The following is a 25,646-nucleotide window of genomic DNA, read 5'->3' as shown; positions in this document are numbered from 1 at the left end:
AATAGATGCTCAATACATGCTTGCTGGATCTGAACAATCAGAGTGCAAAGCCAAATCTTGCTGGTCTGGTAATCTTCATCCTGATATGTAATATTGGGAAAAGTGACCTGGGTAAGCCCTGCCCCTCCCACTAGGTGCTTGTCTCTGTGCTCAAGTTTCACTACCTATCTCCCATGACTCAGTCCCACGTGCCTTGTCCCTCCCACCCTACCCTCGGGGTCCTGACCCCTCCTCACAGTGTCATTGCTCCGGAAGAGCACAGGGTTGATGTCCTGCCAGCGGGTAATAGGAGACAAGCCCAGCGCTGCCCTGGCCTTGTTGTAAGAGGGCAGGCCCAGATCCCGGCCCCGCTGCAGGCAGCTGGCCAGGTGGTCTGTGCGGGAAAACTTCAGTGGCCCAGGCCAGAAATCTGGAGACGAGATACCAGACAGTCTGAGGGAGCTCAGGGCCACCACAGCAGTCTCCAGTCCAGGCCCCAGGCTCCAACCAGCCCCAGAAGACTTGAGCCAGAAGGAGCCATGATCAGCATGTCAGAAGCTCTCTCATCAGTGAGTGCAGTGCAGGCTCCCAGCCCCAGGTACCCCCTCATACCTGGCTCTGGAAGTCCAGCTGAGCCTCTTCCCAGAGGCCAGGAGTTCACAACCTGCAGGGTCAGCCTCAGACTCACCCCGTACATCTTCAACCACCACGTGGTCTTCTCGCTCTGCGATCTGGGAGGCCATGCCCAGCAGCAGTGCGTCCACATCTTCAGCACTTTGTAGGCTTGGGTGCTTTATAGATTGTGGGTGGGGAGGAGAGGGGCGTGGTTAATGGAGTCAGAGGTTAGATAGCCAGGCTCCCTCCACACCATCATCCTTATCCCTGAGCCCACCCAGTCCTACTGTTTGCTCCCAAACTGGTGGGACATTCCTGCTCTGCAGGTTGATTCCCCACTCAGGGTGAGGGGTGTCCCCATCCAAAGTCAATACTGCCTGACAGAGGTCTATACAAGCACAAGGGATCTTAAAATTTTACTTTGACCTTGGGAGACTTGACAATGTGGTTGGCAAATTCACTAGAATATCTAGGTCTTAGTCCTGTTACTAACCAGCTGTATGACTTCGGGCAAGTCACAGGCCCTCTCTGAACACAGTTTCCTTCCCTTAATAAAAAGGGACTTTGATGAGGGGGACACTGAGGCCTCTTTCAACTCAGCTCCAGGCTCTGATTCTATGGCTTCTTTTCTCTTCCTCCCTACTCCCTTCCCCTTAGTAAACACTTTATACAAAGTATCTTGCTTTGCTTTAAATTCATGATCAATGCTCTTCATCCATGCTGGCCTGATTTGGACGGATGGGCAATCCCCAATAATCTCTAAGAACCCCTGCTTCCTCCCCACCACCCTCACACATACGCATTCACACACTGCCCGGGATGTGTGTCTAATGGGAAGTTTCCTTGGGGCAAGTGAGACTAGCTGGGGTACTCCAAGGCCTACAGGACAACCAGAGCTGTCGAAGGAGAGGGAAAACATGGGAGGCAGCAACAAAGGCAGAACCATACTTGCACAGGCCCCACTGGCTCTCCCACAGCCCTGAGGTTGGGGTGGTGGCTTGACTTTTGGCCATGTCCAGCTACCTGGTCACCTCAGACTTTGTAGGGGAGATGCCTGAGGTCCTCCAGGCTGCCTCCTTCACCCCAGCCTATCCCAGCTGTCCGCTTCAGCCTTACTGCCTACTTTCACCATGCACTCACACACACACACACGCATGCACACACACATATCCACCACTTCTGTGGCCCCCAGCTCGGACCTCACGGCTCCAGTAGCTATTGCAGACCCGGAGAGCTCTGGAGACACTTGAGTTCCGATTGATGACCACCTGGAAGTGGCAGCTGGCATTTCTGAAATGCAAAGAGCAGGGAGATGGTGATTGAGGTAATGGGGTTATACTGTCAGGCATCAGTTCTGGTCTCTGAGGCGGTAGCCAGGGACCCCAGGCCTTTCTGAGGTGGTGTGTGGTTCGGACCTTGGTACGTTCTGGGGGATCTGACTTTTGGAAGGTCCTATCCACAACATCAGACCAAATATCTAAAATGTACTCCCTCATTAACAACATCAGACCAAGTATCTAAATGTACTCATAGCTCGCTCACTCTCTCTCTGACTCTCTCTCAATATATGTATATACGCACACATGTGAAATACATATATACATACACAATTGTATGTACAACATATGTGTACATATATACCTTTTCAAAGGATTCAAAAATTGTTCTTTTGAAACTACTTGTCTGTGAATAACTCAATTGTCTATGTCTCGTACATCATCAGGCATACCCCAGAGATTATTCCAGAGTAAATCTAATCTATGAATTGTTTTAAATTATAAAGCAACTATAAAAAAATAAATGGACATGCTTTGTTTCATATACACTTATTTAAATATGTATCTTTTTTTTTTGAGACAGAGTTTCACTCTTGTTGTCCAGGTCAGAGTGCAATGGCACGATCTTGGCTCACCACAACCTCTGCCTCCCGAGTTCAAGTGATTTTTCTGCCTCAGCCTCCCGAGTAGCTGGGATTACAGGCATGCACCACCATGCCCAGCTAATTTTGTGTGTGTGTGTGTGTGTGTGTGTGTGTGTGTATATACTTTTTTTTTTTTTTTTTTTTTTTTTTTTTAGTAGAGACGAGGTTTCTGCATGTTGGTCAGGCTGGTCTCTAACTCTCAACCTCAGGTGAACCACCCGCCTCAGCCTCCCAAAGTGCTGGGATTACAGGTGTGAGCCACCGCACCCAGCCTGTGTCTTTTTCAAGTTCCCTTTTCATTATTTTGAAGCCAATATTTTCCTTCAGATTGCACACATTTTAGAACCCTCTGCCCCTAAAAGGTTGCAGGCCCTGGGCCCTGTGATTATAGCTAAAAATGTCCCCAGTGTAGTGTCAAGACATGAGGTTTAGACCAGTGGGCTTTGTGACACCCTCTGAACCTTTATTACTCTATATTTAATGGGTGGGGGGAGGGTAATATCTACACCAGCAGCAGGAGAAGGGAAGTAAAAATGCTTAAAAACCACAGTGATGTATCTTTTAAAACAATTGCTTTTCTTCCCCTCTCTATTCATCGTTCCCTTGGGGACACTTCAGACTGATAATCCTGTAGAGAGAGCTCCTGAGGGCGGATTTTCTTCAGTTGACAGCCCCATCCCTCCCAGCACACAAACCTTTGAGCCCCTCCCTCACCTCATGTAGACGCCAGGGGGCACCATGGTGGAGAGGAACTGCTCAGAGGCCGCCACGAACTCCGAGGAGATGCTGGGGTCCAGAAATGGCCGGTATCCTGGGGAAACAGGAGAAGAGAGGACAGAAGAATTTAGCCCTAAAATCTCCAACGTACTCCCCACCCCACCCCACAAAACACACTCACGAAAGCCCTCCCATCCTCCTTCCCCACTCCCTCACCTGTATACTCCGGGGGTGTTTTCTGCAGGAAGCTGGGCAGCCACTCATACACAGCGATGTTCTGAGGGGCAGAGAGAGGCGAGGGGAGGCTCCAGTTGGATGGGGCGGGGCCTGGAAGGGTCTGAGCCCAAGGACGGCTTCCAGGTGGAGATGAGGACCAGGCAGGGTCAGTCATGGGAGAAGCAACTCAAACAGGAGCGGTGTGAGGCCTGCCTCCTCAAGGAACCAGGGGATTTGGGGGAGTGGGGAAGGGGGGTTGGGAGGTGATAAATAATAATCACCAGCCAGATTTCTCCTCTAAACAGCGCGTGCCTCCCTATCATTTACTGGGGCTTCCCTAGACCTCGGCTGTCTGGGGAGGGGTTTCTGGGTGGAGGTTGTCCACAGATGGGGAGCTCCGTGGGGCAGCGGAGTCTCCCGTGGACTTGCTCGCGGGAGGGGGGACGTCGCGGGGCGCGGACGGCTGACCTGGTAGGTGGCGATGACCCTCTTGCGCGCGTGCTGGAACAGCTCCTCGTCCCCCCAGTCTGGGTGCTGGCGGGCCAGCCTCTGCGCGCACAGGTTGTGATAGCGGAACCAGAGCAGACCCAGCGCCTGCAGGAAGGGCTCCCGGTTCCCTCGCTCCGCCCCGAAGGCTGCATCCGACGTGGGGGCGCAGGGGAAGAGATGAGCGGTAGCGTGATCGGGGGAGCCCACACTCGCAGACCCCCAGCCGGTCCCGTCCCGCCCCGGCGGCCTCACCGTACAGCCCCCTGGGCCCGCTCTGCCCGGTGGCGGGGTCGGGCGCCGCCCACATTAACAGGTGCTTCTGCGAGTCTTGGGGGAAGGCGGGGTCAGGCCCCGACGCCAACTGTCCCCCGGAGAAGCTCCGCAGCGCGTCGCTCCAGGAGTGCGAGGAGCCATAGATGGCGCTGCCGTCTAGCCAGCCCGTCACCTGGTTGGTCTGCGGGGCACGCGGCGGGTGAGATGGGGTCGAGGGGCGGCGGGCCAGGAAAGGCCGGGTCCCAGCGGTTGTCCGCGGCTGGGGAGTGGGCGCCCCTCCCCGTCAGGCCCTGCCAGGCCCGCAGCCCTGGCCCCACCTGGCAGGGGTGCGGCCCCTTCCCGCCGCCTTCCCCTCCTCACCAGGTCTCGGGGATTGCTGGGGCTCCGTCCGGTCTCGGGGTCCCAGCGGCTCCTCTGGAAGGGCAGCACCACATCCCCACGCTGGTCTGGGTCGAACACGGGGTCTCCGGGCGGGATGTGGATGTTGAGGAACTCGGCAGGGCAGCCGGGCCTTTCCACGCTCACCAGGTCCGAGAGCAGGTGATAGCCTGTGGGCAATGCAGGAGGGGGTGCTAGGGCCAGCGGAGGGCCACTTTGCTTCCTACCCTAGGCATCCAGCCTCCTTCCCTCCCCTGAAGCTTCAAAAGACTCAGCAGCCCTTATGGGCAAGTCCAAGCCTTGACCTCAGGCACTCCCTCCCAGTCCTTTGTCTCTTCTACCCATCTGTGCCTACACCTGCTCCAAGCTGTTGTCCTTGACAGTTTGGCTTTCTCCTTGGTAACTGGGAGGTGCCCTGTGAGTGTGCCTAGGCAAAGGGGCTGGCAGCACCAGCTCCAACATGCTGCAGGAACTAGGCATTCCTGATGGGCCAGCCACCAACCCTCAGTCACTGGGGTCAAGCCACCCTGGCACCCCCACTTTGATTTCTCCTCAGTCCACTCTGCCAGAATCAGAACCCTGCCCTGAGCCTGTCCTAGAAGCCATGGGGCAATGCCTAAGAACAGGGTCCCATGGAGAGTCCCTCCCAGATTATTTTCATGTTTCTCTCTCTGCCACCCTCTTACCCCTACCAACAACCCAACATGGAGGGATGTCCCCTTTCCCTAACCCCACCCCTCATCTTTCTGCCTGGGGCAGATTTCTGCCTCCCCAACCAGAGTTCACTTCAGCATGGATCCTCCCTCCACCTGCTTCTACCTCTACCATACCCCACTGCCTCCTCCACCTCTCACCCTCATCCCTCAGGCTCTCCGTCACTTCTCTCTCATCCTCTGACCCCTCTTCACATGCAGAGGTGTCCACCCAACCCCACTGGCTTCCTTCCCCCAGAGGTTGAAGTTCTCACCAAAGAAGACGGCCAACACTGTGCGGTTTCGCAGGGAGGCCAGCCCTGCAGGGCCCCTCGAGATGGTGTTGCTAAGGTCTCGGGGATTGGGCAGGTGGGGTTCTCCCAAGGCCTGGTACACACCATCTGCATAGCTGGCTGGGACCAGGCGCTGCAGCCGGGAGCCTGGGGCAGGAGTGGTAAGGATAAGGATGAATCTTCAGGGGGCATTCTAGACCCCCTCTGTCCCAGGCTTCCCTCCATGTCATGGATCCTAAAACCTTGGAAATGGATGGCCTTTGCTGGTACTTGCCAGCTCTTGCCTCGCAGCAGCAGTACCCCCCTGGCCCTGGGGTTCTGTCCCCACTTGGCTCTCACTCACCTTTGCTGCCCCATCTGTGCTCCATGAGGTTGTTGTACCACCCATCAAATCGCTGCACCTCCCACGAAATGGGGTTCTGAGCTCCTGTGTGAGAATGGAGGGAAGGGGCAGCTGGGCAAGTCAGTGCATGAGAGGACAGGCAGGCCTGCTGGATATGGGTGCTGTGAGCCTGGCACTTGGAGCAGCAGAAAGTGGATACTTGGAGTGGATGTGAGAGGTAGGGTACAGAGGGAAAAACCAGGGCAAAGCGTGTCCAAACTCAAGCCAGATCTTTAAGTCGCTCAGTGGGGGAGACATGGCAGGGAGCCAAAAAGTAGTGGCGCAGGGAGCAGTGTGTGCTGACAGATGGCCTGAGAGAGGGAGAGGGGGCTGGAGGAGAGCAGTGGCGGTGGGCAGTAGGATGCAGAGGACTTTACTCCCCTCAAACTTCAGTTCCCTGAGGGGACACAACAGGACAGAATCCATCCCCAGTCCTAAGACACCACACAGAGCAAGAGCTAGCCACACTCCACACCCGAGAAGGACATGCCATTCTGTGACCCATCCCTGGGCAGGGTCAGTGTGGTGAGGGGACTAGTCCTCTCTGGCTGAGCAGAGCCCAGGGCAGGGGTGTGGCGTTGCTACTGCTTTTTTCCCCAGTTTCTTGGGTAGGACCAGGGACTGGACTGGTGATATGGATGACTTTGCCCCTTCTCTGGGGCATCTTGTTCCCCACACAATTCCTCCTCTTGATCCTGTTGTACTCTCCAAAATGAGGGTCCAGGAGGGAGCACTCAGCTGCTGGGCAAAGAACTAAGGAATGAGGGATAGAGGGAAGATCCAGAATGGATCATGGAATCGGGGATGGAGCAGGGATCTTTCTGATCAGTAGATCAGATGGCCGGCCTGTTTCTTTCCCCCAAACTAGGAGTCTATAGGCCTGGGGCTTCCTCTCTGCTCACCTCAGAGAACAGACACACACATTTGCACACTCACTCAGCAGAGAGTTAGGGGGGAACATGACTTAGGGCCTTATGCTCGAGCAAAGAACCCAGCTAAGGGTCCAAGACTTTGGGCAGGGCCACACATGTGATCTCTAAAATAAAATGAGCCTGTGGCACATAAAGGAGCGAGCCTTTGCAGGACAGTACAGGGAAAGTGCCTCTTGGGGATAAGAGGTGAGAGCTGAGGGAGAAAAGTAAAATCCAAAGCCAAGGAAAGAAGAGGGCTGGAAGGAATGTGGAGGTGAGCAGCTCTGGCAAGGGAGAAGTTGTAGGGAAGGTGTCACCATCCTGTTACCTCCAGCCAAGACAGATCCTTCTACAAGTTTTCTCTGCTTTCTGCTTTTGCATCTCCCATCCCCAGTGATCAGAGACTTGATCTTTTAAATTTAACTTGTGGCACTGTAAGCCCACTTCCCTCCACAGAGATCCGGACTACAGAGAGCAGCCTCAGATTCCAGAGAGAAACTGTCCGCTGAAGGCAGCAACATGAAACTCTTGTGGAAGACATTGCTTTTGTCTTTGATCATAATGTTTAAAAATATTGATGACTCCCTTTCAGCTTTGGGTCCAATCTGATCCCAAGATCCTTTATTGTCTTGTGTGTCTAATCAATCTTTTCCTATTTTGAGTCAGAGGCCCTCACTTTATGGAAAACAAGAGAAGACAGAGGAGAGAGAAAGGGCCCCCAAACTGTAAGAATAAAATAGGAAGTGCTGACAGCAGCTGAAGGCTCCCTAACTCTGTGTATTTGGGGATAATTTTCATTCCATTATCCATCCATTTCTTCAACAGCTAGAAATGGGCAACTCTCACTTGCAGGGCACTGTGTCAGCTAGAGACTAAGGATACAGAAGAATATCACACAGATCTTGTCCTTGGGGAGCCCAGAGGATGCTGGGTTCCTCTGCTCCTAACCATGCTTCTCCTCCAATCTGTACTCACCCATAGGGGTCCATGCCCCAACCAGAAGTGTCCATGCTAGAGCCAGGCAGAAGACCATGATGAAAATAATAGGGGCTCAGGGATTAGAATGTCCCAAAATGGAGACCCTAGAAAAAGGACAGAGAATGAGCCCGAGCTACTCAGAAGAATCAGGTCAAGGACTCTGTAGGCCTCTGTGAATCAAGGCCTGGGGCTGGGCCAAGGTCACAGTAGGTAGCAAAGTTCAAGAGACTCACTCTTTCCCAAAATTCTTTAATTCATTCAGCAAATACTTCATGAGCACCACTACAAACCAGCCACTGACATAGACACTGGAGATTAAATGATGAACAAAACAAACAGAAATCCCTGGTACATACCTTCATGGACTTTACCTTCTAAGATTAGTTGGAAAACCCTGCTTTGACCCAGCACTCCACAGAGTGTATTCCTTGTACAGAGCCCTGGTTGGGGATCAGGAGACTAGGCTGAGGTCTCAGTGCTGCTCCCAGTCCACTGTGGGATCTTAGATAAATCACTTCTCCAATCTGATCCTTGGTTTCCTCTTCCAGCTATGGGAGCAAATATGCCTGAACTGTTTACTTCTCAGCGTGGTTACCAGAATCAGATGTGAGAATGAGGTTGAATTCAAAGCATGACAGGTGTTGTGCAAATGTGATATAGAGAGGGTAGGCGGGAACTTGGCTCCTCTGGTTGGATCCAGAAGGGATGCACTACTAGGTGCTCATGTATTTAGTGCAAGCTTCCTGCTCTCTCTCTCCACCCAGAGTCAACAGGGAAACAGAAGCAGCAGAGGACTCAGGCTGGGACTCCTGAGTGGAGCAAGGAGTACCTAAAGCCAGTGAAGACCTCCTAAAGGCAACCTGGAGATTGGGGATAGGATAGAGGAAGAAAGGAGCTCAGGGAAAGCCTCATCCCCAGCCAAACATCAGGGTTCCTGGATGGATTGTCTAGAGGAGAGAACCCAGGGAATGACCTCATCCCTACTCCATCTCCTGTTAAATGAAAAAACCGAGGCCCTGCCATAACCGGAAAGCTCAGTATCACCTGCTGCATTTCACAGAATCTGTCCAGGTGCTGGCCTTTTAATAGTGAGTGAAGAGCTGGGCTCTGGATGGTTGAAACTGTAAAGCTGGATATACTGAAGTAGCCACAGCGGTCCTTCCCTGATCCCAAGATATCCTTACCCCCTACCCCCGGGCCCCGCCACCATGTCTTCAGGATCCTGGGCCCCAACGCTAATGTACCACTCAGCCCTTAAGGGCATGAAATGGGCTTTCAGACCAGGCTGTGTGGGGATGAGCTGAAAAAGAAGGTGGACATGCTTAATCACCACTCCTTGTGGGTGGGTTGCCCTTAATGATTTACAAAACGACGGGGCAGTAACTTCTCAACAACCCTGACAGGAAGGCACAACCCCAGGACAGGGCAGTGAAGCCCCAGGCAGAGCCAGCGGCAGAACCAGAGGGAGAACACAGGCCTGCCTGTTCTTGCCCCACATGGCCGCTTTTCCAGCCTGAAGCCCTAGAGTGGTGACCCTGGTGGCCCTGAGGTGGGAGGAAGATGGTTCAAGGCCATCTTGGTCCCAAGGGAGGGCTGAGGGGGAAAGTTTGGATCCTAAAGCCCAAAGCTCCCTCCCTGGTATGTTGTGCTGGTGCCAGGAGAAGAACCCGTAGGCCCAGGCAAACTAGGCCACCCAACATTCCCAGATCCCAAAGAACCCAGTCTCTCGAAACCTTGATTGGGCAGAGGACAGGCCCTAACAGGGCCCGTTTTAACCTTAAGATAAGATCGGAGGCGCAAGGGGCTAGCATTCCCCTTCCTTCCATAACGTGGAGGAGCGGCGGCTCCCCCACCGACCCTGCCCTTGGAGCTCCCTGCCCTGGAGCGCCCAGGCCCGCGGGCCGGGAAAACCCCAGCCCGATCTGACCTGCGGCCACGGCGTCACCGGAGCCCGGGACTGCAACTTGGCTCCGGTCTGGCTCCCAGCTGGGCCCGCGGAGCCCTCTCTCGTCCGGTGCCTCTCCAACTCTGCGCCGGGACGGGCGGGGCTGGGGGTGAGGAAGCGACGGCGCGGCCCAGCTCAGCCATGGGGCGGGGCTCAGTGAGGCGGGATGGAGGCTGGCGCCGGGGAACCCGCGGAGGTGCTTCCAGGGGACCGCAGCGCGCGAGGTGAGACGGGAGGGCTTGCGGGGCGCAGGTAGAGACGTTCCGTCGGTGCTGAAGGCCCGGCTAGTGCGGTTGTGTGGGCGGCGAAAAAAGCAAGTCCTCCTTCACAAGTCCCACGCGGCTGGGGAGAGGGTGGGAGGCGGAGAGGGTATGGGGAGGGGAGACGCTCCTCAAATCCTCTCGACACCGTCGGGTCTGGGCTCCAAGTCCGAGACCATCGATCACCTGCCGCCCATAGACCAGGCCAGGCGTCAAAGCAAGTCACCCATCCGACCCAAACCGCTCTAAGAGCCTGGGGTCACGTGTCCCTCCGGGGATCCTCGTGAGATCTCGGGGGTCCCACCGCCCTGCGAGCCGCGCCGGCGCCCCGCCAGACCCGGAACTGCATCTCTAGGTTTGCGCTGGAGCTGCTGGGATTGCTGGGTATGGGTGGGGGGCGCAGAGGAGGAGGGGGATTGGAGGGACTGCTGCGGAGCTGGCAGACCCCGGCACTACGGTCCTGGCGCACCCAGCCTGTTCTGTACTAGGCCGGGAGAGGGAGGCGGCGCCGCAGAGCCTCGGTGCAGTTTGAGAAGTTTGGGAGTGACTTGAAGAGTGACTGGAAGCACCCCAGACCCGGTTTGTCCGGTCACAGCCGGGTCCTTACGTGAGTTAGGAGAGGAGTGGGGGTCGGACAGGAGCCCCCACTGAGAGTAAGGTGTTTGTTCACAGAACGTCGGGACCTGGTTCCCTCTTTACATCCCTGGGGGCGCTTCGTGTGAGGTTCCACGGGAGAAGGCGGGCGAGAGGCGCAGGCGGCCACACACAGAGGCGAAGGTAGGGAACAGTGGTCCGGATGTGGGTGGTGGGGGATGCGGGTGGTGGGGGATGCGGCTGCTTAGCTCTCTGCGGTCCAGGTGATTTTGGAGGGGGTCTTGAAGTGCTTGCTCCCACCCTGGCACCTAGGGCTACACTTCCTGCTTTCATCCAGACAAAGTTCAGATCAAGTGGGAGTTCTTCAAAGAGAGAGTTTGGTAAGAAACTGGGGAGGCAAGGAAAACCTCTTAAGGCCATAAGTGCCGCAAAGATATACATCGAATCATCATCCCAGTTTAACTCGAGTCTGGATAGTTTGGCTTGCATAATTCTGCACCCTTGAATTCCTTAGCCACATTCAATCCACTTTTCAGATCTTCCATTTTTCCACTTAACTCCTACTTTTGTGCAACAACACACATATACATTCATACACAGATACACATATACACACAGACCCTTTCCTTGAAGAGGAAAGTCTAGGACATCAGTTCCTGACAGGGTCCCCATGGCTAACCACAGCTGTAAACGTTTAATGGGGTCTACCCCACTCAGAGAAAAAAGCATCACATTGCAGTAGCTGTGCATTACCAGTCAGAGGTCTTGGCAACTCCAGCCATGTCACCCACTCCCCGCTTGTGGAGAATTAGTGGCCCTTACTCTATGGGTTCCAGCAGATGGGGGAGGTGGGCAGGGGGGAAACTTCAAGAAGAAAGTCCTGTCAGGCTACAAGAGAGGCCACAGGACACTAGCACATAACTTTGAATGATGAAGGCTGGAGGTTGTTCTAGGCTGAGTTTTCTTAAAGATTGTAACTTTATGTTTTACTCACCCCTTATACACACATAGGAACTCCACTTCAACCTGTGGTAGGTAAGGATTGGGTAACTGTGTCTATAATAAGATTGAGCATAATGAAGTCTTCAGTACATAAAGGGAGCCCAGAAAGGGAGGATAGTTCCTCCTCCTCCCTAGGCCAGGTGAGATAGGAGGACCCTAAAGTATGGGAAGCTCCCCCCACCCCATGAGAAAGCATCCCAATTTTGTCACACGGGTCTCTGATGAAGTACACAGCTGTCTATATTACTGAGAATGACAGAGTCGGGGTGGTTTTTGTGTCTGTGTCTCTGTTTATCTAAATTTGTAGGAGTATGTTTGACTATCTTGTGTCTGTTTATTTATAATTTATATCAATGTACACAGTGCATACATCCTAGTCATGGTGGCGAGGTAGGGGAGGAGTGGGTCAAGTTAATATTGATATGAGATTTTCTCACATTAAAACTAATTCTACTGTCAGACGTTACTTGACAAGCCAGGAAGAAAGATGTTCCCCAGGGAAACAAGCTTTGTAGGAAAAGCAGGACTGCTGGGTGTGGGGTCTTCTCATTTCACTCCCACCTCTTCATGCATAAGCCCTGTTAGCTTAATAATGAAAACCAAATTAGGGTCGGGGTCATGAAAAATTAACTTTAAATTAGGCAATGCAAATAAAGGAGGACCTAAATTATGAAACTGAACAAGAAGAAATTCAGAAAGGCAAATTTCATTTACCAATGGTCTTTTCGCTTCTGTCATCTTTAATAAGTATGACATTTTGTATTTTTTAAAAATAGAGATGGGGTTTCACTGTGGTCTCAATCTCCTGACCTCATGATCCACCCGCCTCAGCCTCCCGAAGTGTTGGGATTACAAGCATGAGCCACCGCTCCCGGCCTAAATATGACATTTTGGAGAACTGGAAATAAGTTAACGTTGTTCTTCTATATTTAAAATACAAAAAGCCTTTTGTTAGTGTTTATTTTAAGCATATGTTAATAGAGATGAAACGTTCTTCTAAATTTTTTTATAACCTCCCTTTAAAATAAATGCAGGAATAATATTTAAACCTGACCAAAATACATTATATTATCTCTTATTCACATATATTAAAAATACTCCTTTTTGAATTCCAGCATATAACACGTGTTCTTGCTGTTAGCCTCACTTTATCTTCCTATCTTATTAGCCAACATATTTTACATTTTATAGGCCTTCCTCCTATGGACTTTTATTTAAAAATATAGTAGCTTCAGTCTAAATGTCATAAATAAAGAATTCTTAGGTCAGTGAACATCTGCTTTAAAATAAATATCACTATCACATATTTTATAAAAGAATTTAATTCATGAATTCTTAGTTACCCATTTCAGCTAAGATTGAGATGTATGTTTCGATTCAATTAAACACGAAAATTTGTGTCTGGGTCTTTATTAGTCTTGGAGACTCTAACTATTGGAAGAGGCTTTCTGAGAATTTTAAGAAATTACTAAAAGTTGACAGAATTAGTCACATCCCTTTGTGCCTAGTCCTTAGCTCTGTATTGGTGATACTCAGTTAATATTGACTTATAAGTATAGGGCAGGGTGATAAGGGAGCATAGCTCCCCCTTGTGTGCAAAATCAGAAGAAGTCACCTATGGGGAGAGGAACTCATATTTATTCATTTGATCCAGAGACTGATTAGTATACTCTACATGCAGGGGATGCAAAGATGGAAAGATTAAATCTCTGCCCTCAAGGAGATTACAGCCTAATTGGGAGACAGATGTTCAGACAATTAGAGTACAATGTAATCATTGTTATCATGAAGGCATGTTCAAAATGCAATCAGAATGTTCCAAGTGGGAACCTCTACGTTGGCCCAGTGGCATCAGAGGAAACTTCACAGAGGAGGTCACACAAGCTGAGACTTGAAGGGTGAAAAGGCATTTGCCAAGAGAGTGAGTGCATTCCAGGCAGAGGAAATAGCATATCCAAAGGTACTGAAGGCTTGAAAGAGCATGTCAGATTCAGGGAGAGGCCAGTCATTCATACGGCTATAAATTAGGCTGGGCAAACGATGGAGAGAGTATAGGTGGGACCAGGTTATAAAGCACTTTCTATGGGATAGGAAGAAGATGAGATTTTAGCCAGAGCAGAGAAGTGAAATGATTATATTTGCTTATTAGAAAAAAATGATTCTGGAACCAGGTAAGAGAGGATGAGCCTGGGTTAGGGCAGAGGCAGTACAGAAGGAAATGCATGGATAGTTTCAAGAAATATTTAGGAGGTAAGATGGTTCAGGTGTCTGGCTTATTTGATTGACCAGTGGTGATGTTGCCAAACATACAAAGACAATAGAATAAAAAGCAGGGCAGAGACAATGAATTCCATTTGAGGGGCTGTTAAATTTGAGGCATCAAGGGAACATCCAAGTGAAAATGTCCACAGGGTGATTGGCCCTTTTGAGTTTGGAGCTCAGGTAGGAGGGCTACCTGAAGACATTTGAGAACCATCAGCCATGGGAATGGATGAGATTGACCAGGGAATCGGGAATACTGCTAAAAGAAGAGAGCCACCACAGATTCCTGGGGAGCATCAACATTTAACAGGGGGGGAAAGGAACTAGTAGAGGAGCCACAAAGAGATGGCCAAAAGCAGGAGGCCCTGGAGAACATGGTGTGATGGAAGTGCAAGGAGGTAAAGTTTGAGGAAAGGGGACATGGTCTGCAGTGTCAAATACCACAGAGAGGTCAAGAAGCATGAAAAGTGAAAACTGCCCCTTGGATTTAACACTTAGTGACCTGATGGAGAAGACAGGGAAGAGGAAAAGTCAAGACTGTGATAGGTTGAATAGATAAGGCAGTGGAAATGCCAATATACACAGTTTTTTTCAAAAGCCTGGCTGTGACAGGAATAGAGTAAAGTAGGATGGTAGCTGGAGGGGACCAAGAAGATCAAGGGAGAAGGTTCTTTCTCTGTGTGTTCTTAAGGTGGGAAAAATGCCAGTATACCCTTGAGAGAAGGAGCCAGCAGAGAAAAAGAAGCGGGACGCTATGAAGGGAGGGGGGACAACGGAAGATAAAGGTGATGGAGAAGGCAGGCATGAATGGCTAGAGCCCAGGAGGATGGATTCGCAGAATAGGAAAGAAGAGAGACGCCTATTCCTCAGGGATGGGAGAGTTGAATAGTTAAGAAAAAGCAAAAAAATTCGTGTTAAAACTGACACTCAGGGGTTAAGTTACTTGCCCAAAAGACAGGATTAGAAGTTAAAACTGTCTTTCTGTCTCTTTGACTGACACCATGCTCCTCCCACAGACAGCACAAGAAGGTGGCCAGCTTAGAAGGAGAGAGGAAGGCTGGGAGCTAGAGCATATTAGGAGAATCCCAGCATTAGAACTAAAAGGGACCGGAGATTATGAAATCCATTTACAGATGAAGAAACCAGGGACTCAAGAGGTTGTTGCTTACCTGTCCGATATCACAATATTAGTAAAGAACTGAAACTAGTCCCAGAATGGATTCCAGCAGAGGGTTCTCTTCAAAAAAGATTGGAGAGGCCGGGCACGGTGGTTTATGCCTGTAATCCCAGCACTTTGGGAGGCCGAGGAGGGTGGATTGCTTGAGGTCAGGAGTTCAAGACCAGCCTGACCAACATGGCAAAACCCGTCTCTGCTAAAAAAAAAAACTTAAAAATTAGCTGGGTGTGATGGTGCGCGCCTGTAATCCCAGCTACTCAGCTGACTGAGGCATGAAAATTGCTTGATTCTGGGAGGTGGAGGTTGCAGTGAACCAAGATCGTGCCACTGCACTCCAGCCTGGGTGACAGAGCAAGACTCTGTCTCAAACCAACAAACAAAAAACACTATGAAGCTTAAGAACTTAATAAAAAATTTAAATGTACTCCGTTTTTTATTTACTTAAAATAAAAAGAAAGATTGGAGAAAGAGATACATGGAGTAATGAAATGCCCCCTCTTTCCCCACTTGGGAGCTTATTTGTTTCCAGTACCATTCTTAGCACTTGATATACACAATCTCATTTCATGCTCACAATGATGCTTATCAGATAGACATTATTATCTCAAATTTTTAATAAAACTGGGTGTCTGTAGAGGTCAACTGACTTGCAAGAGGCAGAGGCAGAATTCAAACCTTTTGGAGCTACTTGACTCCCAAGCTCATTCTTTCATTATAACATTTAATAAGACAATGTGTGGTCAGACTACATTATGGAGCCTTCTGGGCAAACTGAAACCCCAGTACAGATCACACTGCAGAAGAAACGAGGAAAACTGGGATCATTGACTCTAAGATGCATTTTTTTTTTCCACATTTTGACATCTCTGAAATTAGGTATATCTCACCAGCAATGGTGGCCATGGTTTAATGGGCAAGACTTTTTTTCCCCTTTATTTGTGCTAAAATAGTAGTGTGTCATGCAATGCATTCTGTCTGAGATTTAACTAAACACATTAAGTTCAGGTACCATTTTCCCAATATCCTGCAGAGGAACAAATAAGAGTCAAACAAGTTCTCAGATCAGGGGACAGGCAGAGAAGACCACAGCTAGGGTTTGAGCTGAAACTTGGCCTGGGAATTTGAATCAAAGAGAAGGGCCAATATTGATAATGTGTGGAATAGAAGCACATCTGGCCCCAGCACTGCCTGATAGAGGATAGGTGCCCCTTCAGTGCTTATTTAGGTGAACTCAGTGAAGCTCAACTGTTCTGCAGTTACCAGAACAAGAGCCAGGGTGCTTGAGAAAGCTGGACAGACCTCTGTGGGCAGTGCCTGGTCTGGAACTCAGTGATGTGGCTGGATTATATACTCAGCATAGAGCTGCCTGGCCTTTGTTCCTTTGGGGACTGAGGAAGAAAGCCAATCTTTTTGTAATCTGTACTATCTTTCACCTTATGCCTTCACCTGATAGTAAATATAGCTCCTTTTATGTTCTGTGATCTATCTGTGCTAGGGGCCTGAAGGAGAGAGAAGAGAATTTTATTTCTTGAGACAGACCCAGAAGAAACAGAGAAGCCTCAAGGGTGGTGGTAGCACTGATTTATGGAACCTGGGGGTTAGGAGAGGAGAATGGGGCAACAGAGACTGATGGCAAAGACCCTCATTCTGTCACCTAAAAGATGGCGAGATGGATGGCTGAGCGGCAGTGGAACGGCAGTAATAGCAGAGTCTGATGATGCACAAAATGTGAGCTCCAGAGAAGAGAAACCTAGTGTGGCTCATTCTGTGCTGTATCTCCGGCACTAAAAACAGTGCCAGGTGCATTGAGGGCATGCAATAAATATCTGTTGTTGTTGTACAGCATTGCCTCCCCTGCACAACCTCACCAAGATGGCTGCTTTGGGACACACATTCCCCTTCTATGCTGGCCCCAAGCCAACCTTCCCAATGGACACCACTTCGGCCACCATCATCATGATCTTTCTGACTGCACTGGCCACTTTCATCGTCATTCTGCCTGGCATTCGGGGAAAGACGGTGAGAAACCCAGTCCTGGAGACCCCAGCCCAGAGAGACCTCAGCCTCAGGCTGAGGAGTCCAGAGTCTCTGACTACAAGCAGACTAAGGAAGGAGACCCCAGTGTGGAGAAAGCATCACCACCATCCCAGGCAGAGAGCCCCCCATTCATTGATTCAACAGTTTTTATTGAGCGCTGGTGCTGCATGGTGGCTCATGCCTGTAATCCCAGCACTTTGGGAGGCTGAGGTGGGAGGATTGCTTGAGCCTAGGAGTTCGAGGCCAGCCTGGGTTTATAGTATAGACCTCATCTCTTAAAAAAAAAAAAATTAGCTGGGCATCGTGGTGTGCATCTGTAGTCCCAGATACTTGGGAGGCTGAGGTGGGAGGATCACTTGAGTGACTGCAGTGATTTGAGATCGCATCACTGCACTCCAGCCTGGGCAACAGAGTGAGATCCTGTCTCTAATAAATAAATAAATAAATAAATAAATAAGCACTTATTACGTGCCAGACACCCTAATTTCAACTGACCAAGTGATCTCAGCTTTAGAATTCCCACCCCTCCCCCAAGTCTGGAAACAGGAAGGGTAGATGTAGAAGGAGGGCACTCCTTACTTAACCCACCCACCTTGTGACTCAGAGGCTGTTCTGGCTGTTGCGGGTGGTGACCGGCTTATTCATCGGGGCTGCGATCCTGGGTGAGTGCGAAGCGTAACTGACTTGGGCAGCTGCCTCCATCCCTTCAACTCCCTCAGCAGCCTGCCTCTCCTCTCCTTGTTTCCCCACAGCGGTGGGCCCTTGCTTCAAGGTGGCTTCCAGACCCTGCCCATACGCCTCTGTCCCCATGGCCTTATCTCCGCACTCTTACCCTTGCCTGGAGAGGTGTCACCCTGGGAAACAAACTGGATGCATCTCCTCAACCTTCCTAACACTTTTATTCAGGGGGGAAAGGAGGTCAAAATGAATGTCTGTGGGGAGAGGGCCCCAGAGAGGAAGGGAGGAAATGGGAAAGGGTGGTTTGCTTTGGTTTGGTGATTAGGCAAATAGAAGAGATGAAAGTCTCCGTGAGGCCAGGCATGGTGGCTCATGCCTGGAATCCCAGCACTTTGGGAGGCTGAGGCGGGTAGACCACCTGAGGTCAGGAGTTCAAGATCAGCCTGCCAACATGGTGAAACCCCATCTCTACTAAAAATGCAAAAATTAGCTGGGCATGATGGCGGGCACCTGTAATCCCAGCTACTCGGGAGGCTGAGGCAGGAGAATTGCTTGAACCCGGGAGGCAGAGGTTGCAGTGAGCTGAGATCATGCCATTGCACTCCAGCCTGGGAGACAGAGCAAGACTCCGTCTCAAAGAAAGTCTGTGTTGAAGCTATCTGCTTTTGTCTTGCCTGGCATGGTTTAGGTTCATGCTTCCTTCCCAGCTCCCTGAGTGACTCTCCCTAGAGCAGGGAGAAAGGGAGGGAAGAGGTAAACAGAATGTGGCCAAGGGAAATCCCACATATGGTTGGCAGACTTACCATGAGCCAGACCCTGGCTAGTTAACAGGTATCCAATTATGACCAAAACAGACATGGACCCCTTGTAGTTCTCCTTCGGACTCTAACCTAGCAATGCCCAGACCTCTCTGAGTTCCCATATGTCCAACTCCCCAACCACAGCTGTGAATTTCAGTTCTGAGTGGTCTGTAGGCCAGGTCAGCACCAACACATCATACAAGGCCTTCAGTTCTGCGTGGATCAGCGCTGATATTGGGCTGCAGGTCGGGCTGGGTGGAGTCAACATCACGCTCACAGGTGAGGGAGGGCTCTTACCTGTGAGGGAGGGGAAGGCTCTACTGTCTTTGGGATCTATGTTTGGTGTGGTCCAAAGAGCTATAGGTTGCCTGGCACTGGGGCTGGGAGGATGTGTGAGGTGGGAGGTCAGAGGCATGGTAGGAAGGGAAGTTCAGGGCCTTGGAAGCTGCTTTCTCTCAGTTGAGACCACTTCCTGTCCCTCTGCCCAGTGTGAGTGAGTCCCTACCTAGGCCCCACTCTGGCCCTTGGGTTCCTGCTGAGCACAGCTGCCTTGTGCCCCAGGGACCCCCGTGCAGCAGCTGAATGAGACCATCAATTACAACGAGGAGTTCACCTGGCGCCTGGGCGAGAACTATGCTGAGGAATATACAAAGGCTATGGAGAAGGGGCTGCCAGACCCTGTGCTGTACCTAGCGGAGAAGTTCACTCCAAGAAGCCCATGTGGCTTGTACCGCCAGTACCACCTAGCGGGGCACTACGCCTCGGCCATGCTGTGGTGAGGATGGGAAGGGGACGGGGTGGAGGCCCTGGTAGCCTAGATTCAGAAACAGGGTTTCTCCCCATCTCTCCTCCGCTCCCGTGCGTATCTCAGGTGGGGCGGCCTGGCACCAGTCACCACAGTGCTGCCTTGGGAAGTCCGTGGGAAGGAATCCCCACCTCATATCTTTGGGTCACTCTTGGGTCCCTGAGCCTCCACCTGGGCCCGACCAGGTTCACCAGCAGGTAGAAGTACCCGGGCCAGTCCTCACTGGGTCCTGGCTCTCCAGGGTGGCATTCCTCTGCTGGCTGCTGGCCAATGTGATGCTCTCCATGCCTGTGCTGGTATACGGTGGCTACATGCTATTGGCCACGGGCATCTTCCAGCTGTTGGCTCTGCTCTTCTTCTCCATGGCCACATCACTCACCCCGCCATGTCCCCTGCACCTGGGCGCTTCTGTGCTGCATACTCACCATGGGCCTGCCTTCTGGATCACATTGACCACAGGTAAGACCCAGCCCTAAAGACAAGCACTGGAAGGCTCAAGCCCAGGGAGGGAGGGCCTGGGGGCATCATGTTGGTGGAGTTGAGGGTCTGCTCCTGGGGGCCAGGATGGCTTTGCCCTCGTTAAAGCCCCGCCCTCTTATATCTCTTATCTCCTGCTTTTCTCTCCCCAGTGCCACTTCCCCTCCCTCCTCAGAGATGCCCACTCCCTTGTATCTTCTCTCTCTCTGTCAGCCCCTAACTCTCTTCACTCAGCAGCTTCTAAAATCTTCCAACCCCCTGTCCCCTCTTGCTTCCTCCAAATACCCTTCTCTTACACCCTTCTCTGACCTGCCTTACACAGCCCTAAATCGTCCTGCAGTCTTATCCTCCTCTCCTATCTCACTGTCTACTCCCTCATGTGCCTCCTCATGCCTCCTTCTCTGTGCCCTGCCCTTCCCCAGGGTTTTTTTCTTTTCTCTCCCTATTTTCAGAGTTCTCTGTCTCCCCCTTTCTCTCTCTCCCGGGATATAACAGAAGGAGCACTGGGCTTGGAGTCTGGAAACTCAGGACAACAGAGCTACACCAGCCACATGCCCCTCAGCCAGTCTCCTCTCTGAGCCCAAGTTGCCCTGAAGCAGGGGCTGCAGGCTTCCCTTAGAGTTGTTCTGACACTCCCAGGGGAAGATGTCCTCGGGTGCTGTTACTAGCACTAAAGTGGACAACTGTTGCCCTCGTCTCCAGGATTGCTATGCGTGCTGCTGGGCCTGGCTATGGTGGTGGCCCACAGGATGCAGCCTCACAGGCTGAAGGCTTTCTTCAACCAGAGTGTTGATGAAGACCCCATGCTGGAGTGGAGTCCTGAGGAAGGTGGACTCCTGAGCCCCCGCTACCGGTCCGTGGCCGACAGTCCTGAGCCCCAGGACATTCCCCTATCAGAGGCTTCCTCCACCAAGGCATACTGTAAGGAGGCACACCCCGAAGATCCTGACTGTGCTCTATAACGTTCTTCCCCGTGGAGGCCACCTGGACTTCCAGTCTTGCTCCAAACCTCATTGGAGCCCCATAAAACCAAAAGAACTGCCCTCAGCGTGGCTGGTACCAGACCCCCAGCACCAATCTACAGACGGAATAGAAAAAGGAGGCTCTACATACTGATGTTAAAAAACAAAACGAAAAAGCCCTAAGGGGCTGAAGAGATGCTGGGCCTGTCCATAAAGCCTGTTGCCATGATAAGGCCAAGCAGGGGCTATCTCGTCTCTGCACAGCAACCCAGCCTTTCCGTGATGCCTTGCCTCTTCAAGATGCTATTCACTGAAACCTAACTTCACCCCCATAACACCGGCAGTGTGGGGGTTACATATGATTCTCCTATGGTTTCCTCTCATCCCTTGGCACCTCTTGTTTTCTTTTTTCCTGGGTTCCTTTTGTTCTTCCTTTACTTCCTCAGCTTGTGTGGCCTCTTGGTACAATGAAAGACAGCACTGGAAAGGAGAGGACACCAAACTTCTCATCCTAGGTCTAACATTAACCAACTATGCCACATTCTCTTTGAGCTTTAGTTCCCAAATTTGCTAAATAAGATTGCAGGACTTGCCAAGAATCTCGGGATTTATATTTCTATGCCTTACTGACACCTGCCTCGGCCCTCAGACACCACCTCACAAGAAGTCAGGTGGGAAGTTAGTGAATCAACTCCAAAACGCTATTCCTTCCCACCCCACTCAGCTGGGCTAGCTGAGTGGCGTCCAGGATGGGGAGTGGGTGACCTGCCTCATCACTGCCACCTAACGTCCACCTGGGGTGGCTTGGAAAGATGCTGTCTCTGGTAGGGTCCCACTGGCCTCACTAGAGGGCACCCCTATTACTCTGGAGTCTCTAGACGCAGAGAATCCGGTTTCACAGCACAGCAGAGAGTGTACTAGGCTGTCTCCAGCCCAGGGAAGCTCCTGAGGGCGTGGGACCCCGGAGCGGAGAAGTCATGAAAATTAGTGGGGAAAAAAAAGTTTTTAAAAAACAAAAGAAAAAAGTTTATTTACAGCTCTCCCCAGGAGACTTTCCCTGGTGCCTGCGGATGTCGGAGGCCTCGCGCCAGCTGAGCGCAGTGCCCTTCCCGGAGCTTTCCTGCTTCCCGGCCTGCCAGGTCCCAGGTCCTGGGGAAGGAGTCCAGATTGGGTCCCCCTCACAGGTTAGTGGTGATGAATTTTAAGTCCGGGAGCGCGGCCTGCTTGTGCAGTGGGTTGCCGAGGATAAGAGGTGAGCCCCCTTTCGCCTGGCTGCAGTCCTCTGCGCTTTGGTCCAGAAGGGTGCGAAGAGCGCTGGGCCGTACATAGTGGAGCCTCACCACCGCCCCTCCGAGGAAGAGGCACAGGATGCCTGTGGCGGCGGGGACGGAAAGAAAGGAAGGCATGTGGAGTCAGGGCTATGTTGCCTAGGCTGGTCTCGAACTCCTGGCCTCAAGCGACCTTCCTGCCTTGACCTCCCAAAGTGCTGGCATTACAGGCTTGAGCCACCATGCCCGGGCCCTCTTCAATCTTTTGGAGCCTACCCCTTGTATTACCTCCCCGGGCCCTACACACACCTCTAATCTGGATTACATGAAACACGGCAAGACACCCACCCCTTCTAAGACCCCCTCTTTTCATCTGTAAAATGGTCATAACAGTGCCTGTTTCTGTGAACTATTGAGAGGGGCAATTCAGATAATGTGAATTCATTCTGTAAACTGGAAAGTGCACACCGGGTATGAATCCTGTCCCCACCCTTAGCCCCCAGGGCCCATTCCCTCGGTCCTCACCGGTTGCCAGCGTGACCCAGAAGGCGGCTCCGTACTGAGCGGTGAGCACGGCGGAGCCTAGGCGGAGCGGGCAGAGCGGCACGCTGGAGATGGAGGCGAAGGCGAAGATCCCGAAGAGCGCGAAGGCTCCAGTGGTCAGCAGTGCCAGGCCTCCGTAGAGCGGAGCCGGCGTGGAGAGCAGCACGTTGGAGAGGAGCCAGAAGCAGAATGCCACCCTGCCGGGGAGTGGGGGGACCGACCGTGAGCCGGCTTCTCCCAGCCCCTGGAGTTCCCAGAGCCTCGCGCCCCTTTGTCCCTACCCCAGCGCCAAAGCCACGGGCTGGGATGGCAGCGGCGCAGGGGAATTCCCCGGGGGAGAAGCGTGCTCCCGAGGTCCAGGCGGTGGCTGGAGTCTCTCCGGATTCCGATGGTCTGTGCAGACCTCGTGGATCTTCTAACCCCCGAGGCTGTCATGCCCACCCCGAGCGCGTCGGGTCTGGCTGCAGCTGCTCAGTGCCTCCGAGGTCTGCATCCTCCCGCTCACACGGCCCAGCTCCCGGCACACACACACATGCACACAGCCTTCCCTCCAGCGCTTACCACAGCGTGGCCGAGGCGTAGTGGCCCGCCAGGCGGTACTGGTGGTACAGGCCGCAAGGGCTACTCGGTGTGAACTTCTCCGCCAGGTAGAGCACAGGGTTCGGCAGCCCCTTCTCCAGCGCGTTCGCGTACTCCGCGGCGTAATTCTCTCTCAGACGCCAGGTGAACTGCTCGTTGTAGTCAATGGTCTCGTTCAGCTGATGCACTGGGGTCCCTGTGGGGTGTGGCGGGCTCATGGGGCTGCGCGAGGTCGGAGACCTCGCAACTAAGCGGATTCAGACAGGAAAGTGGGAGTGTGGCGCTCTCGGCGGGAGAAATGGGTTCGGTAGTGGTTGGAGAAAACGCAAATCCACGAGGACCACAAGCTATTTGAGCTTGTGGGATGTGACAGGCCCTCCAGCTATCCCTGACACACTCTCCTAACCAGGGGATCTCCCAGCCCCAGGAGTTTATTTAGCCCCAGCCCCCTCACCTGTGAGTGTAATATTAATGCCCTCCAGGCCCACAAGCAGACCCACACGGGCTGTAACGCGTGCTGCACTGAAGGCTTTGTAGGATGTGTTGGTGTTCACTCTACCCACGAACCATTCTGCACTGAAGTGCACAGCTGTAGGGAAGGGCACACAGTGGGGTGGGGGGAAGAGGGTGGGAAAATGGAATTAGGGGGTGGTGATGGGAGGTGGGGCATTGTAGAGAAATGGGGACTTAGAGGTCCAATGTAGTTGCATGGTAAGGGCCAAAAAGTGGGCCCTAGAAGGAGCTGGAGAGTGGGAAGAAGGAGCAGAAAACCAACCCCAGTTCCCTATTGTCCCAGGTGCCCTCTGCCCACCTCCTTTGTCACCCTGGTCCTCTCCCCTTGGGCTGCACCACACACTCACCCACGATTTCTGCGCCTATGAACAGACTGAGCAGAACTCTCACCAACCAAAACCAGCGCTGCAGGAATAGGCACCGGGTCAGGCCTGAGCCCTGCCCAACCACAGTCCCCAAGACCACCCTTGACCCCACTTCACCTGGATCTTTAGTTATATTCAGACCTTTGAGACTAATGTTAGGCGAGCTTTTCCTGCAAGTCCTTCTGGGCTACTGGCATTTCTAATGTTTTGTGACCATGCACTTTCACCTCCCTAGCTCCATTTCCCATCTACCCTAACAGTGCCTCCCCCTACTCCCACTTCCTGGCACTCTTCCACCACCTTCACTCCCCCAGCTGTCTGGCGCCTGGTCCTGGTTCTGTCTCCTGGTCCAGTCACTGCTTGGTGAGGCTCAGTGAGTCCAGAAGTGCTAGGCATGCAGGGGTCACCTCCCTCAGAAGAGGGAGGCCACAGGGCCTGGTCTCCAAGTGGAGGAGGTGGGAATGCAGATACTCCTAGGTGCACCAGTCCAGGGAAACCCACACAGATTAAGATGCGGAAAAGCTGGGTCCTACCAGAACTGAAAAATGCACAACCTAGGTTCTGGGAGAGGGGGAAAGTCTAAGACAATGCACCCAGTTGGCTCTAACTTCTAATCCAAGGTGGGAGTCTCAGTCCTTAGGATAGGGCACCCGTACACATGCGTCTCAACCCAGTGCAAAGGGGAACACTGCAGTCTGAGCTGCTGGCATCTGTCCTTTTGGCCTGAAGGTCATCACCCACGGGATGGGATGAGAGTGCAGCTTTAGTCCTGGGAGAGGTGGGAGACCCTCCAGTACATGAAGCCTAGCCTCTGCCTCAGAATGACTGGAGTGAGCGCCCATTCTCTGCAGCAGTCTTCCCAATGACCCAGCTGGGGTCCTTCTCCAGGATGTCCTGGATGGGGAGCTGTGCCTGTCCTTGGAAAGGGGTGCTTGCTGCACCAGACTCCTGATTTCGTTCCACCTGAGCCTCAGTTCGACTATTCATGGAGGCTTTTGTACAGTCTTACCTGTTCTGGGTCCCTCAGGAGACAATCTGCCCATGAACCTTCCCCCACTCTACCTGAGCTAGAAGGACACCCTTACCGAGTGGCCACGGATCCCGGGCAGGATGAGCAGGAAGCTTGCTGCTAAAGCCAAAAACACTAGAATAACGATGAGCAGCGGAACGCTGAAGCCTGCGGCATGCCGGGGCTGGGGGTAAAAAGGCAGTACCCCGTTCCACAGGGTCATGCTGCACGCTGGCCGTGAGCTGCACGCAGAGGGGCAGGCAAGCCAGCCAGGTGGGGCTACCTGGACGCGGGAGAGCGCGTCCTTGGCGTCTCTTCGCGTACAAGGCCGGGATCCAGTGGGCTGGTGAAGTCAGTTCTGCGCCTCTCCGCTAAGGAAGCGTGGAGGTGGGCTGCTCTCAACGCTCTGGGGTTGGTACCGAGAGAGTTGTTCTAGTCGGCGAACGAAACTACTTCTCACTGTCTGTAGCCGTTACTTTCCTGGTTCTGCGGGTTCGCCCTGAGTTTGGAAGTCGCGCGGGACCCC

The 25,646-nt window shown here is 52.5% G+C and overlaps 3 protein-coding genes across 11 annotated transcripts in view; 1 reads left to right on the top strand and 2 right to left on the bottom strand.

The window, feature by feature from the left end:
• Positions 1-10,530, bottom strand: part of DUOX1 (dual oxidase 1) — a 36,625-nt gene extending 26,095 nt beyond the window's left edge. The window contains exons 1-13 of one of the 5 annotated variants that reach the window (XM_077939317.1): positions 9,772-10,530; positions 8,216-8,392; positions 7,842-7,948; positions 5,917-6,000; positions 5,556-5,720; positions 4,571-4,758; positions 4,190-4,391; positions 3,917-4,083; positions 3,449-3,509; positions 3,230-3,326; positions 1,794-1,884; positions 668-770; positions 237-409 (exon numbers count right to left, since the gene is read on the bottom strand). In XM_077939317.1, coding sequence (XP_077795443.1) covers positions 237-409; positions 668-770; positions 1,794-1,884; positions 3,230-3,326; positions 3,449-3,509; positions 3,917-4,083; positions 4,190-4,391; positions 4,571-4,758; positions 5,556-5,720; positions 5,917-6,000; positions 7,842-7,899 — 1,389 coding nt within the window. In that variant the 5' untranslated portion in view covers positions 7,900-7,948; positions 8,216-8,392; positions 9,772-10,530. Of the gene's footprint in view, positions 1-236; positions 410-667; positions 771-1,793; positions 1,885-3,229; positions 3,327-3,448; positions 3,510-3,916; positions 4,084-4,189; positions 4,470-4,570; positions 4,759-5,555; positions 5,721-5,916; positions 6,001-7,841; positions 9,439-9,771 lie in introns of those variants that run through there. The other 4 variants (XM_077939315.1, XM_077939314.1, XM_015142141.3 and 1 more) reach the window with 4 other exon arrangements.
• On the top strand, positions 9,438-21,442 carry DUOXA1 (dual oxidase maturation factor 1). Of its 5 annotated transcripts, none has more exons than XM_077939326.1 (8): positions 9,438-10,013; positions 10,722-10,826; positions 16,928-17,103; positions 17,726-17,783; positions 18,744-18,878; positions 19,161-19,374; positions 19,646-19,863; positions 20,584-21,442. In XM_077939326.1, the coding sequence occupies exons 3-8, from the start codon at positions 16,957-16,959 to the stop codon at positions 20,841-20,843; spliced, it is 1,032 nt and encodes a 343-aa protein (XP_077795452.1). In that variant the 5' UTR covers positions 9,438-10,013; positions 10,722-10,826; positions 16,928-16,956; the 3' UTR covers positions 20,844-21,442. The 5 variants fall into 5 exon arrangements, with proteins under 5 accessions (XP_077795452.1, XP_077795451.1, XP_077795455.1 ...); XM_077939325.1 differs by lacking the exon at positions 9,438-10,013 and adding an exon at positions 10,262-10,404; XM_077939329.1 differs by lacking the exons at positions 9,438-10,013; positions 20,584-21,442 and adding exons at positions 10,262-10,404; positions 20,377-20,544.
• Positions 21,443-22,021: 579 nt separating this feature from the next.
• Positions 22,022-25,343, bottom strand: DUOXA2 (dual oxidase maturation factor 2). The gene is given in 6 exon segments (NM_001194505.2): positions 22,022-22,215; positions 22,637-22,851; positions 23,216-23,429; positions 23,688-23,822; positions 24,094-24,151; positions 25,197-25,343. Coding segments are annotated over 6 exon segments (963 nt in total).
• Positions 25,344-25,646: the final 303 nt, after the last annotated feature.

Source organism: Macaca mulatta, chromosome 7 (assembly GCF_049350105.2).
Source record: "Macaca mulatta isolate MMU2019108-1 chromosome 7, T2T-MMU8v2.0, whole genome shotgun sequence".
In the NCBI taxonomy this organism is placed as follows: Eukaryota; Metazoa; Chordata; class Mammalia; order Primates; family Cercopithecidae; genus Macaca; species Macaca mulatta.
Note: the sequence above shows the minus strand (reverse complement) of the source record. Positions and strands in the feature narration are given on the sequence as shown.

Coding starts and splice junctions, on each gene's coding strand:
- DUOXA1 (XM_077939326.1), top strand. CDS start 16,957: ATGGCTGCTTTGGGACACACATTCCCCTTCTATGCTGGCCCCAAGCCA. Junction 17,784..18,743: donor CATCGGGGCTGCGATCCTGG/GTGAGTGCGAAG, acceptor CCCCAACCACAG/CTGTGAATTTCAGTTCTGAG. Junction 19,375..19,645: donor TACGCCTCGGCCATGCTGTG/GTGAGGATGGGA, acceptor CTGGCTCTCCAG/GGTGGCATTCCTCTGCTGGC.